The sequence below is a fragment of the Argopecten irradians genome, chromosome 7 (genome assembly GCF_041381155.1).
Source record: "Argopecten irradians isolate NY chromosome 7, Ai_NY, whole genome shotgun sequence".
Lineage (NCBI taxonomy): Eukaryota > Metazoa > Mollusca > Bivalvia > Pectinida > Pectinidae > Argopecten > Argopecten irradians.
The window spans coordinates 31,506,400-31,523,287 of record NC_091140.1 but is presented as its reverse complement, the minus strand read 5'-3'; the positions used below and the strand labels follow the sequence as shown (position 1 = coordinate 31,523,287).

The following is a 16,888-nucleotide window of genomic DNA, read 5'->3' as shown; positions in this document are numbered from 1 at the left end:
CCTTGACAGATTCACCTAAATGACTTTTCCTTCCTGAAGACCAATTTTGTGATGATTAGAACTCCCTACATCGGGTGCTAGGTCATTGCTTTATTTAACCAATGCAGACATACTTGTTTGTTGGTGTATGGCTTGTCGTGTACGAAATTACCACTTCCAAGTTACAAAGTACTCCTGACACAAGATCGCCAAAATATGAACAATACTCTCAAAAACAAAAGAGACGACTGCACAGTATTTTATTTAAAAAGGAAAGAAATAAAAAAAAAACGGTATCTGAGTCTCTAATTACATTTTGGTTGCCAAAAAGACTTAATTACATAAATCCTACATCACTGGTGATAAAGAGCTACATCCTACTGAACTAAATTCTCCCATACTTCATAGGGTCATCCCGTGGTTGTTAGCGAAAAGATAACTCTTACACAGGTGGCTGTATGACAGCTCACACGAACTAGACAATAACGTGACGTCATAAATACAGGCGGCGTGTATTGTATATGACGTCATCAATTTTGACGCATAACAATGATTTGGCAAGCCTCGGGTTGACCAGCCAAAATCTTTCATTCGGTTTTAAGGTATCCCTGTCCACTTCACAGACCCATGTAAGATTCTATTATTCCTACCTACATCATAAGTGATACCAAAGTACTGAAAATTTACTTCGAAAAGACGCCTATGAAATACAATACGAGCATGAATAAGAAATTATTGTACTCTGGTATTCTTGTAACATATCAACATTAAACCTTACGTGACCAGTAATTAACCTTTTAATGATACCTCTTTTTAAACTGTTTTAGGCCAATCATTTAGCATTGTATGCTTCAACTCCTTCTCTAAAAAAGATAGTTTGGGAAACAACCAAAATGACATTTTTTATGCTCGAACCTTTACTCGAAATGCGTCACCCATTAGTTACAACGAATTTCCCTTCAAAGATGGGGCATGCTGGTAGATCATCTGATTGTTGCCATTTCGACTATCACTCAACACTATGATACATAATGAATAAATACGACGTTTGAATCTACCAGCTACTTACAAACCTATTCTGGTAAATGGTTACCCTGAATTATTGTATTTTAAAAAAAATGAGCACAAGATTAACTTGATTTAATGGGAACCAGTATCTTTATAATTCTAAGAACTATTTTGGCAAAATAGAGAAAATCAAATAAAACAATGGAGCGAATACGAGCTATATGCCATTGGTGTGTATAGTATATATAATCGATGATCGGTTTCAGTGATATGAGGTTCGTTTTGTGCCTATGTCTATCAAGCCTCTGTTATTAATGTGCGAATAGCGTGTGTGTCACAGTACTACATGAGAAGTAGCGATTACAACGCACGTCTTTAAACAGATAGGATTACCAATTTAGTGAAATATTTATAAACTGATGCCGAAATAACACAAGATAATGCAAACAATAACACCTATTACGAACATGTGTACTTCAGCTTAATTGAACCACGCAATGCCTCCCGCCTTTGTATGGAAACACCATCCGTTTTATGCATTTTTTGGAATATTATTTACACGTGCTGAAATAAATTGATACAATATGTCGTTGTCAATAAAACATAGCATTACTAATATATCATACATGCCAGGAAATCATTAAATTAACAACGGAACACATTGCGTTGTATATTTCCCTTTCAAGCATTTATGAAACGTATCATTTTTATTTCATTTTATTTTTTCTTTCTCTTCATCATTATGTCCCCTTCTCTTTTCATGAATTTTTCAATCATTTGATGTTTTTGAATTTAGTTAACTTAGATTTTAGTCTTTTGATTTTAATGCTACACTTTCGTTTGTCTATTGATAAGTTAATGTACAACAGCAAATATGTATTTAACAATAATCACAACAAAATGATTGAAACGACAAGATGATATGGACTCCATTTTGTTTACATGTACTATAGAATTTTGCGTTGAGTATAAATTAAGGTATACTTCCAGGTGTAAATAACGTTGATTAAAATGAAACACAATGGGAACCGAACAAAATATGAAATATATTTGAATTTGTGTACTGTTGAATAGAAAACAGAGGACCAGAATGATCAAACACTATAATATATACGGATGTATTTACACATGGGTTTCAATTTACGATTACAAACACATTAATAAAATGAATCGGTTACCGTATCACGCTAAATGTTCATTTCAACGACATTAGAAACAGCTGATAAGTTTTGAATTACGTGATATCGCAGCTGATCGTATCCTAATTTCTCAATTCTCAGCTGATTAATAGAATTTTAAGCAATCTAACAATTCTAAAATATATCATCAATCAGGTACACAGAAACATTAAATCCATCAAAATGTAAAAAAAATATACTATTTAATTAAAGACAACACAATATTCGTAATGGATTACTGTTATTCCGCCTTTGCACGTTACAGAGGTATTTCCCACCCGAGAAGGTCTCGATTCAATATTATTCAAGTGATTATTTTACTGATTAAGTGATTAAATGACTCTTCAAAATTTGACGTTGGGCTCGTAAAAACATGACGTCACAATCAACAACTACCTGTAAGGGCATATAACTCTTTATAAAAAGACGAAATAATAGTCTTGATAATGTGGATACTATTGATGTTGTTCTACCTGTAACATAGTCACATAGAACTTGTAATAGGGATAAAGACCGGGGACAAACAAACAAATTGTTTTGTATATTTTTTCTCATTCTCGAACAACGTGTAGAGGACAGGTCATGATCTTATAAGATTCTCCTACAATTGCGATATTTCATATTTACATATATATACCGAGTCAGGGATTTTCAAATACTGTGCGTTAAGTTCTAATACAGTTATTTACCCTGTTGGTCTGACATTTATGTGAAACTATTATACTAGATATCCAATCTAGTTAAAAATTCATCTTCTATGTCACCTTCCGTTGACCGCCCGTTCGTAGTCAACGAGCAGACGGTCTACGGGGAGCGCCATAGAAATTTTAATTCTTAATAAGATTAACCGAATAGCTTACAAAATGATACTGGTATTTGTCATCAATTACTTTGAAAAAAAAACAAGAAGTTCGTAGAATTTGATACTTTTATTGATGTTTAGGTAATTTTTAAGTATAACATTTAAAGTTTGGTATCAAATAATTCCTTTTCGTACTTCGTCAACAGGGTAGCTATAAGATTCAACGTCCTCTTGATAGGTCCTGCTGATCATATGTTATATAAGGTGTTTATCCACACACTTTGTGTGTACAAGTTATTCTTATTCTGGAAATTAGTGACGTCAGGAAATCATTGAATGAAACAGAGTTCCAGTTCTATATGATAACACGCGAACTTTCGTGATGATATTTAGCAATTCCTATTATGGTTCGAGTAACCATTGCCAGCAACATCCGGAATCAAATACAACTGACCAATCATATGTTTTGTTTACAGGATATTGGTTTATTTATTGATATGAGATTGCAACTAAAATAATTTAAGCAAACTTACCTGGTCTTTTGATACGTGTATGGGTTTATTAAGTATAATCCATGTAACTGTTTCGTGGCAGCCTGGTTGTGTAAGTGACCCTTCATACGTAATAAAATAGTCTGATGTTGGCAACATTTCTAATACAGAAAAACCTTGTACATCTTTTTGCATTCCTGAAAACAGATTGAAAATGAAACAACTTTAGCTAAAACCCACATGATGATTAAAATGTCCTGACATGTTACCACAAGCCACCCATCTCTTGCCAAGTAAGGACCGTTAGTCGATAGTTTTTCTCTGAATATTCTGACATGCCTTCATCTGTATAAACAAAAATAATTAAACCAAACAAAACCTCAGCAAATATTTTGTTCTACTTTACACAAAAAATGTTATTAAAATAGTCTTTACATTCTTACTAATATATCATTGATCAAATTACGCCATTTTAACTTGTGCCATAAAAGAAGTTGCTTAACCTTTGGTTCGATTGGATTAAAATCCTATTAACAGCCAGAGTCATTTAAGGACTCGCCAGGTTAAGACGGAGTACCAAGTGAAAATCTACAGGCCAGCGGTCAATAACTGGCATTTGCCCACATGCGATTCGAACTCGCGATGTGGAAAGTTTGTAAAGTAAACTTAACCACTCGGCCACCGCAACCTCTGACTTGCCCAACCAACGTTGGAGAAAGTCATTGACCTTCTATTCAGAGCCAAAAAGTAATTTTTTCTTTGATATATGATTACATCAGTCATATAAAGAAGGAGATATTTTTCCAGTTTTTTCTTGCTGCTTTAAAGTCAGTGTGCTATTGATTTTATTAAACCTCAGACATTGTGAAAGAGCTAGACTAATACTATATCTCGGTTGTATCATCTTTTCTATTCTTGCTTGAATATTTTTCTCTATTATGTTTACAATAAGGAAGTAAAAATAAATTTTGAAGAGAATATTATACAGTAAATCCTAATTTACTATCAAAAGAAGTACCCATATCTGTGCATACTGCATGTCGTAAATTATCAGGAGATATGATATACGAATGTCTGTATATGAACCAAATTTGTTCTTTGCTTAGCTCAGTGTATACATATTTTGTGATTTATTTAAAAATGGAATAATACTAAGAACGGCTGCCATGACAACTTAATACGTCAGAAGGAATATGTACTAACCTCTTTGTTGAATACTTTTTGACATTTCAACAAGTTTTCCAAATTGTTCGTTTTCTGAGTCTGATACCTTTAAAACAAAAAGAGAATGTAATATTTTTAAATATCGTCATTCGAACAGATTAATAAACCAAGGCTATGTAATAGCAATATTGATGTTTTAAACGTTCGGTAATTACAAATGCACTGTTACGCCCCAGCGGCTTCAAAACATTTATAATTGCCCGATGACTTAATCAAGATAGTTACGTCGATAATTGTGTTTCGTAAGATATTTTTGAATACCTCCTGCAGACAGCCGCAGGTAATCAAATCGATACGACCAATATAAAAACTATAGGAAGATGCTACAGAATTGACGAAATCAAATATTTGTCAACTTAACGACATTAATTTGTTTGACATATAGAATAGAATGTAACGAAATGCACAAATAAAAGAAATAGAAAGACCTAATTTTGTTCAGGTTTGAGGCTTCGTCGACATAAATGTTGTAACAGATATCATCCTTGGTTATATATCGTAGATTTAAAATCAGATATTAATAAGTAAAGCTGATAAAAAAAGATCATTGAAATAATGGTGTTTTGTTTTGTAAGATACAACATGTCGTATACGTCTGTACGTGGTCAATACATCAAAAAGAAATTGACACATCTGCCTTGTTTGTCGATGTGACACAGGTAGTTAAAACAAACAGTTCGCAGAACTGTCGTCTGCTCACAGACAGATCGATACAGAGGATGACATGGAGAACATTGTTTGTTAGAACGGCTGTCAGGGAGGCATTTCTGAATCATTTAAATTGAAACGGTTTTCAATTGGTCCTGGTCCTACAACAACACAAGACACTAGCGTTTTGAGTGAGATTTCTTTGAGTCAAAAATAAAATTTAAGAAAAAAACCATATAGAGGAAATACTTCGCTGATAAGTAAGAGATTGATAACAAATGTTCTTCAAATCTTGACGCGGCATTCCGCTGTATCTGTGAAGCTAGATCGATGATAGATACATGCTTAGGACGTGTCGTGTGAATTCCAATAGCTATTTCTGAATGAAAAAATAATTGACTCGGTATTATATTTTGTGTAAAACCATAAACACTTATAAGATAATTGACTGAGTAATATGTTTTGTGTATAACCAGAAACACTTACTATTGCCATTACAGATATCGCTGCCAATCCATGAGGAGAGAGGAGTGCTTGTGATGCATTTGTGTATAAATCTCCGTTATAACCGACTATTTGTATCTGAAAATATACAATGGAACAGGGAATTTCAGTACAAAACTCTTAAACATATTCGAACTCTCTTGTCAAATAACGAGAATTTGTATTTTGCGAATATAAAATGGTTTACTATATGAATATTTTCCCTGAAGCAATATAATGTTGATCTATCTGGTCATATCACTTTGTTGGCCGTATTTGTTTATATTTATAGCTTGCGTGTGAAAAGTCAATCAATATTAAGAAGGATTGACACGTATAGCTATAAATCATTTTCCACGCAATTATATTCCTCGTAAAGCTTTGATTTTGCCATTACTTCAATCAATCTCACAGTCATAAATTTAGTAATAAACAGTTCTGTTCTTTTGAAATCATTCATTACATAATTCTCTGTCGACAAAAAGAATCGAATCACATGCTAAGTCGAAACGTTCCACCATTTGATAGCATAATAACTCATATAAAACAACCGTAGCTTGTAACTTCATTTTTGACATTCTATTACAGATGAAGATAAAATGATATCTAAATACTTTCAATTGTAACATTATATCTTAGCATTATGTTCTTCACATATTTTATTCAATAAATCTTTTTGTACAATAAAGTAAATAATGTATTATTATTAGCTAGGACTCTAGATAATGGCGCGTTAATGTAAGTAGTAGGCGTATGACAACCGTAGGTAATGCAACTTAGTTATCTATCGTCCAAAGCAACTTGTAAAGTTCTACCTTCAAAGCGACGACGCCGATAATAAACTCGATGACAGGAGAAGTTATAATTATAAGCTCAATGTTGATAAAAATATCAACACTTTTCCTGTGTAGCCGGTTATTCCAGTAGGGTATTGCGAGTAAATGTATTTGAGGATATGTTCGAAATAACGTAGACTCGAGATACCGTAAGCGCGAAAATAAAGTGATTTACAGTAAGTATGTGAGAGTCGCGTAAGGACTCGGTGGTAGGCAATAAACATCTGTTCGTAGGGTTATTAATCTCCCTATAGTATACCTAAAACGGGTATGGTAGTCAATTGTATCCTCATCAGACGGTCTCATGGGATGTTTCTGTGGACTATAGATAATGTCAAATTCGCTCCGACATAGTCAATACACCATGTTTTCAAGAATGTCACTCGGTAGGCAGCATAGAGTGACACTACAGGATGTTAGCGAGAGGAAAGGGTAGATGATGGGCGTGTTGGTAATCAATTAGTGGTATTTGATTAATAACCTTTTCTTTACCTATACATGCTATGACCTTCCGATATTTCATATAGTTCCCTCTGCGTTTAATAGTTTACCAAAAATAGACATAACAAATACTAATTGTATTTAATATGACACATGCTATTGTACTGAGTAACCAGTAACCCCTGACTTTACGAAATGAAGCGAATCCCATTGAATGAGGGGTTTTCGACGAATAGAGGTCCGTGGTATCAGGGGTTATCCAATTCGACGAATAACAGCTATTCGTGAAATATGGTGATCGGGTTACAAGAGGTATTTTTCTAAAATTTTATATCTAAACCAAAAATGAAAATACACACTTTATACAAAGACAAGTTACTGTTATATTTTAATTTTCTTTGGCAAATGACATATTAATAAGCTTATTTTCAGTTCAGCAGTAAAATTCATCTACCATTCACTTTCGAGCGTTTTCATACTTTAAGATTCTAGTCCTTACATGCATGTACGCAAAAATATGGAAATTGCAACATTTGCCTATATGGAAAGAATTTTTAACTCTGTACTGTAATCGGATTTCTATATGTTGATGAAACTTTAAAGTTTAATCCGACAAATTCCCAGGATTACAGTCAAATACCCATAAACATAGCACTATAGAAATTATTAAGTGTATAGAATGTAGGATCTTATAGCGATGTTTGATCCCAAGTGTGGATTACCAGCATACCTTTTTATCATTTCGTTTCATTTGATTCATACGGTAATCCGCTGTTCTCCATTTGCTAAATGACAATTTTGCTCTGTGGAAGGATACGTTTCGTGACGAATTGAGAATTATTTAATCCTCAAACTTAATTTCTCGTTGGTAGATCTATTAGAAATATTTAGCTTAGGTTATTAATTTGATTTAATGTCTTATTCGGAGCCATGTTCGTTTAAGAAAGTTCTTCGTTTTTAGACTGAGGCGGCAGAGGAAACCCGAAGTACCAAGAAAAAAGTACCTGGCAACTGCTTCACGTGGGATTTGAACGCACGACCAAGAGGTGGCTTGTTGTAATATGTAGGGACATTTTAAATACTCAGTCTCAATCGAAAGGAACACAAATAATGTGTATAAAGACGGCCTAATTATTAAAACTACTTCTCATAGTCCCAAATAGTAGAGTTTAACACGAGTTGACCAACGTATACAGACCACTTGGTTATAAAGACCATTTCTCTTGGTTCTTTAACTGGTATTTATAAATAAGTTTGCCTGTCGTCACATTCATACTAATAACGAATGTTCAGGTTAAGGAATCCTAACATTTTTCATAAACAAAAACAGAAATGTTGATTGCTTGCATTTTAAATTTATTTTTCAGTTCGCATTATAATACAAATGAGTACATGCATTTAAATTACATAGGATGAACAAGGAGAACATGTACTTTACCTTGCGCGGAGCGTTGTCATAGCAGAGGTCCCTTGTGGGGTATACATTTACACCCATAGCATTAATTATATCAGATTATTTACAATACATTGATGTAGAGTACTGACTCCCCGGATTACCTTACCAATGCTAGTTCGACACTGTAAGTCTGTCATAAACAATGGATTCTTGTAGACAGGGATTTCACACATTCCCATCCAATTTCGTAATCTGGAAGCTGTGAACGTATTATCAATATTTTATCTCGATACGTTTGATACATTGGGTAAGAACTGCATCAAAAAACTAATTAACAAACTGTACGAGCGGAAGCCATGTTCAGGTAACATCATTTTGCTCTTTTAACCATTTTAGTTTTAATTTGTCTTCTGTAGTCTTTTCAACTGATTGTCACGCAGGCCAATTATATGATGTCTCGCCCGATGACAACTAGGTGTACTTTGGTATAGGTTTATCGTGGTCACGGCGATGACTTCATTGAAGAGATAGGTGTTTGTGAGATAACAACTAACTATAAGGCAGTATATCAAATATAGAGTATATATATAGCTGGTTAGCAGTGTGGAAAATGGGCATGTATTTTATCAGCTAACAATTTACTTTTATAGTGATAATGGGACAACGCTTCGGATATTCTGAGAACCATTTCCTGCCTTACTCCCAGTTCAATTTGCATTAGCACGGTGCCGAGAAAAACTTTTGACATGTAGGAAATAAATTGATAGTCAACTTTAAACATGTTAAAAATCGCCTCTTAAAAGATAGAAAAACATATAATGCTTTCAATTCAATTAGATATCCAACAATAAAGTATAGTCCTATGTGTCAATCGTGAGAACACTTTAAAACAACTGGTGATACAATTTTTAGATTCATTTTTGATATCGTCCTTTAGTCAGCTTTCTTTAATTTCATTTCAATTGTACGGCTTATTCGCCTCTGATTGCAAGTAAGGTGTTTCAAACGAATGTCAAAAATAACTTTCTCAGTCTGCGATAACTCAATACGACAAAAAATAGTTTCGCCATGTACAAAATGTAATCATATTTGGCGGAAGCTTTCAGGGTAAAAAAGCTAACGGAAATAATCAACATATGTTTTCCCTTTAGCTAATATCTTCTTATGCCTACCAATTATTATTTCAAATCACATTAACATCCATATTGCAGCGATTCAATACTGAAAGATAACGAGATAGCGATATATTTCTAGCCAATCTATTGAAAATGACACATAAAGAATCTATAACTTGCTATAAATCAAAACTAAAATTAAATTTCTGCGATAAATGTTCTTAGAATAAGCTTCAGAAATAGAAAACTATCTATGTCACGCAATAACTAGATAAACACCATACGGACTGACAATCCGGAATTGGAAAACGGCCACAATTTTATTATTACATTTGAAAATGCAATTCAAGGTATTTGTATTTATTGTTTACACATTAAATCATGTCATCCTTTAAGACTCGTCGGAACACGCAATTAGACCAAGTTCTCGTTTTTGGGGGGAGGGGGTATGAGCTGATTTAAATGATTTCGTTTAACTAGTTTACTATATCTCGACATTTTCTATCGAAGAGGAAGGGCTCGTTTTGGTCGATACCGTTAACTGCTAGTTGACACGAGGGATTCATACACAAAGATTGGTTACTGTTGAAGGTTTTCTAACAAAACTATTCAACTATGATATTAGTTGTCACTTTTTTTCTGATGAAATCTCACATTTCAAATTTAGTGGCTATTTCGTCCATATTCAGCGGCAGTATCAAAACTACATTAACATTTTATTTTCGATTGCGTTTAGAATTATTAGATAACTACAGTGTTTGACGATCCAGCACAAGATGTTATATTCTGATATTTTGTTATGTATCACTTTTATTTACTCAATTTGAAATCCATTTTATTTTAATGTGTGTCAGAAGGTTTAATTTGCATTGCATTGCCGATTGTGTGGGTTTTTTTTTTCAAATTTAATTGTGTCTGTTTGAATGTCAGTCAAACCAATAACGCATCTGGCAGAAACAAATGTATATAAATTTGAAACTCTTCCATCACTAACAGCAGAGGTATCCCATGTGTACGTGCCTTGTTCATGTGTTATTCCTTTAAGAAAGTATTTTACGTTAATCACACTATGTGTGCCTATATATATATATAATTTAAACATTTGCCGATAAAGATATTTTATAAGTATGTTAATTTTACCTGTTTTCCTTTATCATTTTGATCAATCATATTTTGTATTTGCATATTACATAGTTATCTGCCCTTGCGGATAGGTATTGATTGTGACGTCATGTGTTTGCGTGCGTAACGTCATACATTTCGGTGAAAACGACGTGAATTGCGCTCACAAAATAATGACGTAACAATCGATACCTACCCGCAAGGGAGCTAACTCTGTAATATGCAAAGGCGGAATAATTTTTGACAACGCTTTTTCACGGGCTTAAAAATTCGTGATTTACTGTTAAGAACTTATTCGCGGGGGTTATTTTCGCAAATTATCTTTATAGCCTTTTAAATCGCCATCCGAGCCGTACGACAGACTACGATACGTCAAATCATGATTTTGATAATTTCATAAAGTAATGAATTTCCCAAATCAGGATGGGTCCACCAATTTATTAAAAGCCCGCGAATATTAGCAACAATACAGTAGATAACGTTCCGACGTACACACACTTACTCCTCTGCTGATTATAAAAATGGCGGAGTAGCTCTATGTATGTTTCTTGTTTTGGGGTTCGCTTCAACTATCAAAGGTTTATACAGTGAAGATATTACATAATGTTAACACAGTAAGAATAAATATGATGTATTCCTTCCTAACCGCAGTAATTACAAACAACCGATATTTATTTGTTCTATTTTCGATTATTAATTCAATAACATATATACTGTATATAATGTATATTTGTAGATAACTTAATATATCACAGAAAAGAATATTCGGGATATCCATATATAAACTAGTGAACATAATGCACAACTGCATTCCATTAATTCAATAGCTAATATTTGTTAATTGAATTTCGCTTGTTCAATGTTTTAAAAACCGTAATGAGCTATTTATATAGATGAAATTACTTTATACATTGTTTAAATAATTCTTTATCACCACCAATTTAAAAAGCAAAAACTAAATGAAGACCCTGATTCGATCCAACAAATGCATCAACCGACTTCCAACCGATATGTACTGTCAATTATGACGAACAAATTAGTTTTAATGATGAATTGTCTGCAATTCGAAACCCAAGGGGAGTAATATGCTAGTGTATTACAATATAAAATGCTAATCATCGGTGTAAAACGAGAAAGATGTATTGAAAGGTATATTATTGTGCTGGACATAATTTGATATCATCAACATCAGTGAAACGTCAAACCCTGTCCTCGGATGTTTGTTTCATTACTATGAGGCCAGAGGACAATGGCATATCGATATCACTTGGGCCTACTTAGTAATGTCAATTCAATATCGATGCCTCCCAGGACCTATGTCACTGCACGTGAGCGCGTGACATGCGCGACCAATACAACAGGAAGTGAGTGTGAGGCCGATAATGTCTAAAACAGGACCAGTCAACGTTTAATTACATTTAAAAATGCATTAATCATTTTTCCGTTTATCAAAGCGAAGCTTATTTTAATTAAATTAAATTCTCCTGCACTCGACATTTGTGGTCAATTAACTGATTGCGCCCTTGCAAAGTTTAATTTGGGGGAAATATATTGTTTGTCAATTGTGAAATACAGAAATTATAGGTTGGTGTTTCAAATTATCAATAAAAATGTACAATGACAAAGGCGTCGATTAAAAGAAAAGGATTAACCATTCGCAAAGAAAACAGGAGAAACCGAAGCCAAAATGGAACAGAGGTGATACCAAGACCCAAAAAACGCAAAAACAAGCAATGGCAGAATCAGTATATATGCCTGCTCAACTGGAGTGTACCTTTTACATAAATGTCCCCTTTCAATAGCAATTTCAAAGGGATGGTTCGGTACGTGTTGGACTTGACACTAACAAGGCCGGGCAAGCATGTATAACATTGTACTTCTGCTACATTATATGACTAAGCCTTAGGCAATGCTGTAAGATAAACCTATGTTAGTATACAAACCCAGTCTTATTTCCACACTAGAATATCATCTTATAGATGACCCGAGTTGGATACTCTACATTCCGTATTTTTACAGTAATTAATGTATGCTTTGCAGTAATTAATGTATGCTTTGCTGAAAATGCTGATTTATTGAACAAGAAAGACTTCATACAGTCATCACGGAGCTGCAAACTTAAGATAGAATCTTTGGACACCTGATACTCAATCTGAACTTAGGACAGGCTACATTAAGGAATTCAACACAAAGCTGAACGCTCAGTGTAACCTTAGGATAAGGTATGTTTGACAAATTCAACACAAAGCTGAACGCTCAGTGAAAAACTCAGGATATCGTACATTGACATATTCAGCATAAAACTGAAGCCTCAGTGCAAACATAAGATGAAGTATTTGAATAACTGCTTTGCAAACGTGAACAAACAGTGCAAATATAGAATAGAGTATATAGACACCTGCATTTAATATGGTAGTTTTCTCTGGAATCTGTGAAATATGACACCTTGGCGTCAAAGATAAGTGTTATTAATTTCAAGCATATGACACCAAATGTATTCCATGTGAGTCAAGTTTATAATTCAATTTTTTGTTCTGTTTTCGAAAATTAAAAAAAAATAATGTGTAAGTGATAATAAAGGTTATCTCCGCGTTATAATTCAGAATCAGTTTATCTTTGTGTAGGTAGGGAAAAAGCAATGAAAGAGGTTTAATTTGATATAAATTGTATTTTCACATTGCGCTTAGGGTATTCGTTTAAATTTTTGGCAATCTTGTAAGTTTTACCGCTGTCGTCAATAAAATTCTACCTATTACGGTACAAAAAGGTCAGCCACTTTGTTAGCTTGACTTTTCAAAACAAAAACTTGTAAGATTGACCTGGTACCTTACATATTGGCTCAATCACAAAGCTGACTTTTTTTAATTAAAAACAAAATACCCGAATTTTGTGTGATCAGACAAGTTCAAACGACTAACAAATTAAGATGAAAAGCCAAAATGCAAAAAATTTTAAGCATCTTGAGATGTTTTAGTCTTTTTTTTTATTTATATGTTCTTTACATTCTTAAACTACTACGCAATGTTTGTAAAATCATATATGGTTTACGGACCTCTAAATAAGCAAAAGGTGTTATCATATCGTCATTTAGGAAATTCATCTCAACATTTCATACTTTTTAATTGGGATTTTGTATTGACATGTGATGTTTGAATTGACATGTGTATATTTAAATAAAATCTAAATATCGTTTCAGCAGACATAATTGAGAAGACGATATATAAACAATTCGACTAACCGAACGGCACATCACTTGGTTATTTGCATTTTGTTCGCTTTTCTGGAGAACAAGTATATATAACAAACAATTTCTATCGTATTACTTCAAACAAGAATTTTCTCATTTCTGTTAAATATGGTTTAGAGTTTAGAGAATTCCGTCTACGTGATGAGTTGGAACAGTTACTAATTTTGCTTTTCTTTTCGTTATCAAATAAGCATGATACATATCGGTGAATTGGTGGCTTTGGTTAATCCATAACAGGATTGTTGAGAGTTTGAATGTTGTAAATCGAAGATCCTAGTTAAAGTACTGATCAAAGAAGTTGAACTTTTTCATATTATAGTACTATACAACAAATCATTCTATCTGTTCTATCAGCGTTACTTTTCTTTGTATCACTTCTTCATTACTGACGAAATGAAACAGAAGGGGGATAACTCTGAATTATCCAAATTCGAACAACACTTATTATCATATTGTTTATCGTTTTACTGCCAAATTCGCTGTGTTAATATGATTCACTTTTAGTTGATACCAATAATTTATATTTTGGACTGAAGGATATGTAACAAGGCTGATTAATCAAAAGTGAAATTGGATAACACGCTGAAAATGTTGGATCACAAAAAAATGTTTCTTGAATTTCAAGACAAAAACTAACGTTAACCTTTGGGCAGGACTTTGGTGGATGATTCATGTAGCTAACGTCCATTGGTAGGCTGTGGCTTATTGAGAAGAGCTGAGTTGCTTAGTACCTAGTCTTTACCACGTCACATAGACACGGATCACGCCACTACCACAAGTACATATTTCCAGATAGCGTGCATCTAACCATGGTTGCTTCTTGTAAAACTTACTAGTTCTAGATTAATACCTTTGCCATAGGGCATGTTTCAAAGTCTGATATGTCACTGCATATCGTATTCTAGATCACCCAACATCAGGCCGTCGATACATAGATAGTCAATACTGTATCACTGGTGCGACTCGACATTACGGCGCGACCTTCAGAACATTCTAGGATGTCTTGGATAACCATATAGCATTGCATGTAAATAATAACAGCGATATGCGGGTTGTGATTGATAGCGCAAATCCATTTGAGATAAGTTTTAAGGTAATATCTAGGTCCTAGACCATAAATAATTGAACATGTTAGAAAAATAAATGATTTAGACGTTTCAAATCTGGCCGATACTCTTGAAGTAAATGGTGTATTTGAGATAACATGAAATTGGAAGATGTTGTATATGCAGTGAGATAGCTTATTATCAACTAACATTACGTGAACGTCCAGGCCTAGAAGAATGTAACATAGAACATTTACTGAGTAAACGATATTTCGGGTCAGCACCTAAGTTCACACAGATGATCAAATAGCAAACGAAATCAGACAATGAAGGTGATCAAGAAACCACTTATCTGGGAACACTATAAAAGAACAAAGAGAATTTCATGAAAACGGTGTTCTTGTGGATCCGGGAAAAATCGATCGAAATCAGGACACTGGATTGTTGGATGGGAGTGTTAGACCCATCAATTAATAATGCCATGGATCGGCTATGTGGTTGTGGCATTCTAACACTAAGGTACTTTAAAATGTACTTAATGCCATAGAATGCTTTGGAATAATTGGCCGTTGTTGCAGATCCTATTGTTAATTTTTTGGCACTAATCCTTTCAACTTTAAAGGTTCTGAAACTGTTAAAACAGCGTTAGAAGGTTATATTACGAATTCCTTATACTGCTAATTACTTCATTTTCGTGTTTGTAATATTCAGCGTCTTGGTTTCTATAAACCTAATACATAAATACGCAACTAAGGTTTATATCATATAGTGTTTATACAGTTGATTGGTTGATTAGCTGAAAGTACTATTAACAGCCAGTGTTATTTATGGACGGCCAACCGTGTGTGTGATGTGTTGCATGTGTAGATTTCGTGCGTGTAGTGCAGAGAGTTCGTGTTATTTCTCTTTGTAATAGCGGTCTCTTGCTCGTTTTATAGTGCTATCCCACTGAATCATGCCGCGCAAGAGACACGAACAAGTACATTCCACCAGGTCATATGATACTAACAATGGGCAACCAGTCGGTCTACTTCTTGTATGCTGAACACTAAACAGTTGACTGTCTTGTGATACTTTAAGGATAATTGATCTGTGTTGTTCAATAGGACAAAGTATTGTTGAAACGTACATTTAGGAGCTTTCTATGATCAAAATGTTTGTAAGATAAAAATAAATAATTAAGCCTCCGTAGAAAATGACGTTTGGACATTGATACCACTATACGTCTCGATGTTATTGGCAATGATATCCTTCGACATTTTATCAGACAAAATTATGAAGGATGAAAAAATATTGGTTTGAAGTATTATTTGCAAATTGTCAAATTATTTCGATGTCCAGCCGTGATACCGATGGAACAAACATTTGATATGAGAAAAAAAAACTTCCTTATAATAACGTGGATCTTTAGATGTCCTCCACACTGATCAAGGTTGTAGCAATTATGTTTGTCAATTAGTACCAAATGATTGAATTTACTTCCTCTTCCTGATCATAATGATCTATACCAGTTTTGATTTAATTTCACGACTGAAGCTATTTTAATAAGTGTCGAGAGAATGAAGTTTTTATTGTTTAACCACACGATAAATGAATTTTCACAAAATAAGATTAAATATGTCCCTATAAAAGTTGTGTATTTGCTGTTGTGTTTACGTCGTTCACCGATCGTATCATTTAGCTTCCTTTTAACTGCAAGTGGTTTATGTATGCATCTCTGCGTCTCTGGATAGTTTCAGTCGGTGTTGCATCATGCAGATTTTATTTTTCCTTCAATCTGCTGCTTCAACATTTTAGGACATTCGCATTAAAACTGCCAATTCAAATAAAAACGTATTCCACATAAAAATGGTGTTGTCCATTTGTTCTATG

The 16,888-nt window shown here is 33.8% G+C and overlaps 1 protein-coding gene across 1 annotated transcript in view; it reads right to left on the bottom strand.

Moving 5' to 3' along the window:
* LOC138328143 (carbonic anhydrase-related protein 10-like) overlaps window positions 1-16,888 on the bottom strand; it is a 124,126-nt gene that overhangs the window by 9,212 nt on the left and 98,026 nt on the right. Inside the window, exons 5-7 of the mRNA XM_069274793.1 lie at window positions 5,817-5,912; window positions 4,662-4,728; window positions 3,501-3,655 (exon numbers count right to left, since the gene is read on the bottom strand). Coding sequence (XP_069130894.1) covers window positions 3,501-3,655; window positions 4,662-4,728; window positions 5,817-5,912 — 318 coding nt within the window. The remainder of the gene's footprint in view (window positions 1-3,500; window positions 3,656-4,661; window positions 4,729-5,816; window positions 5,913-16,888) is intronic.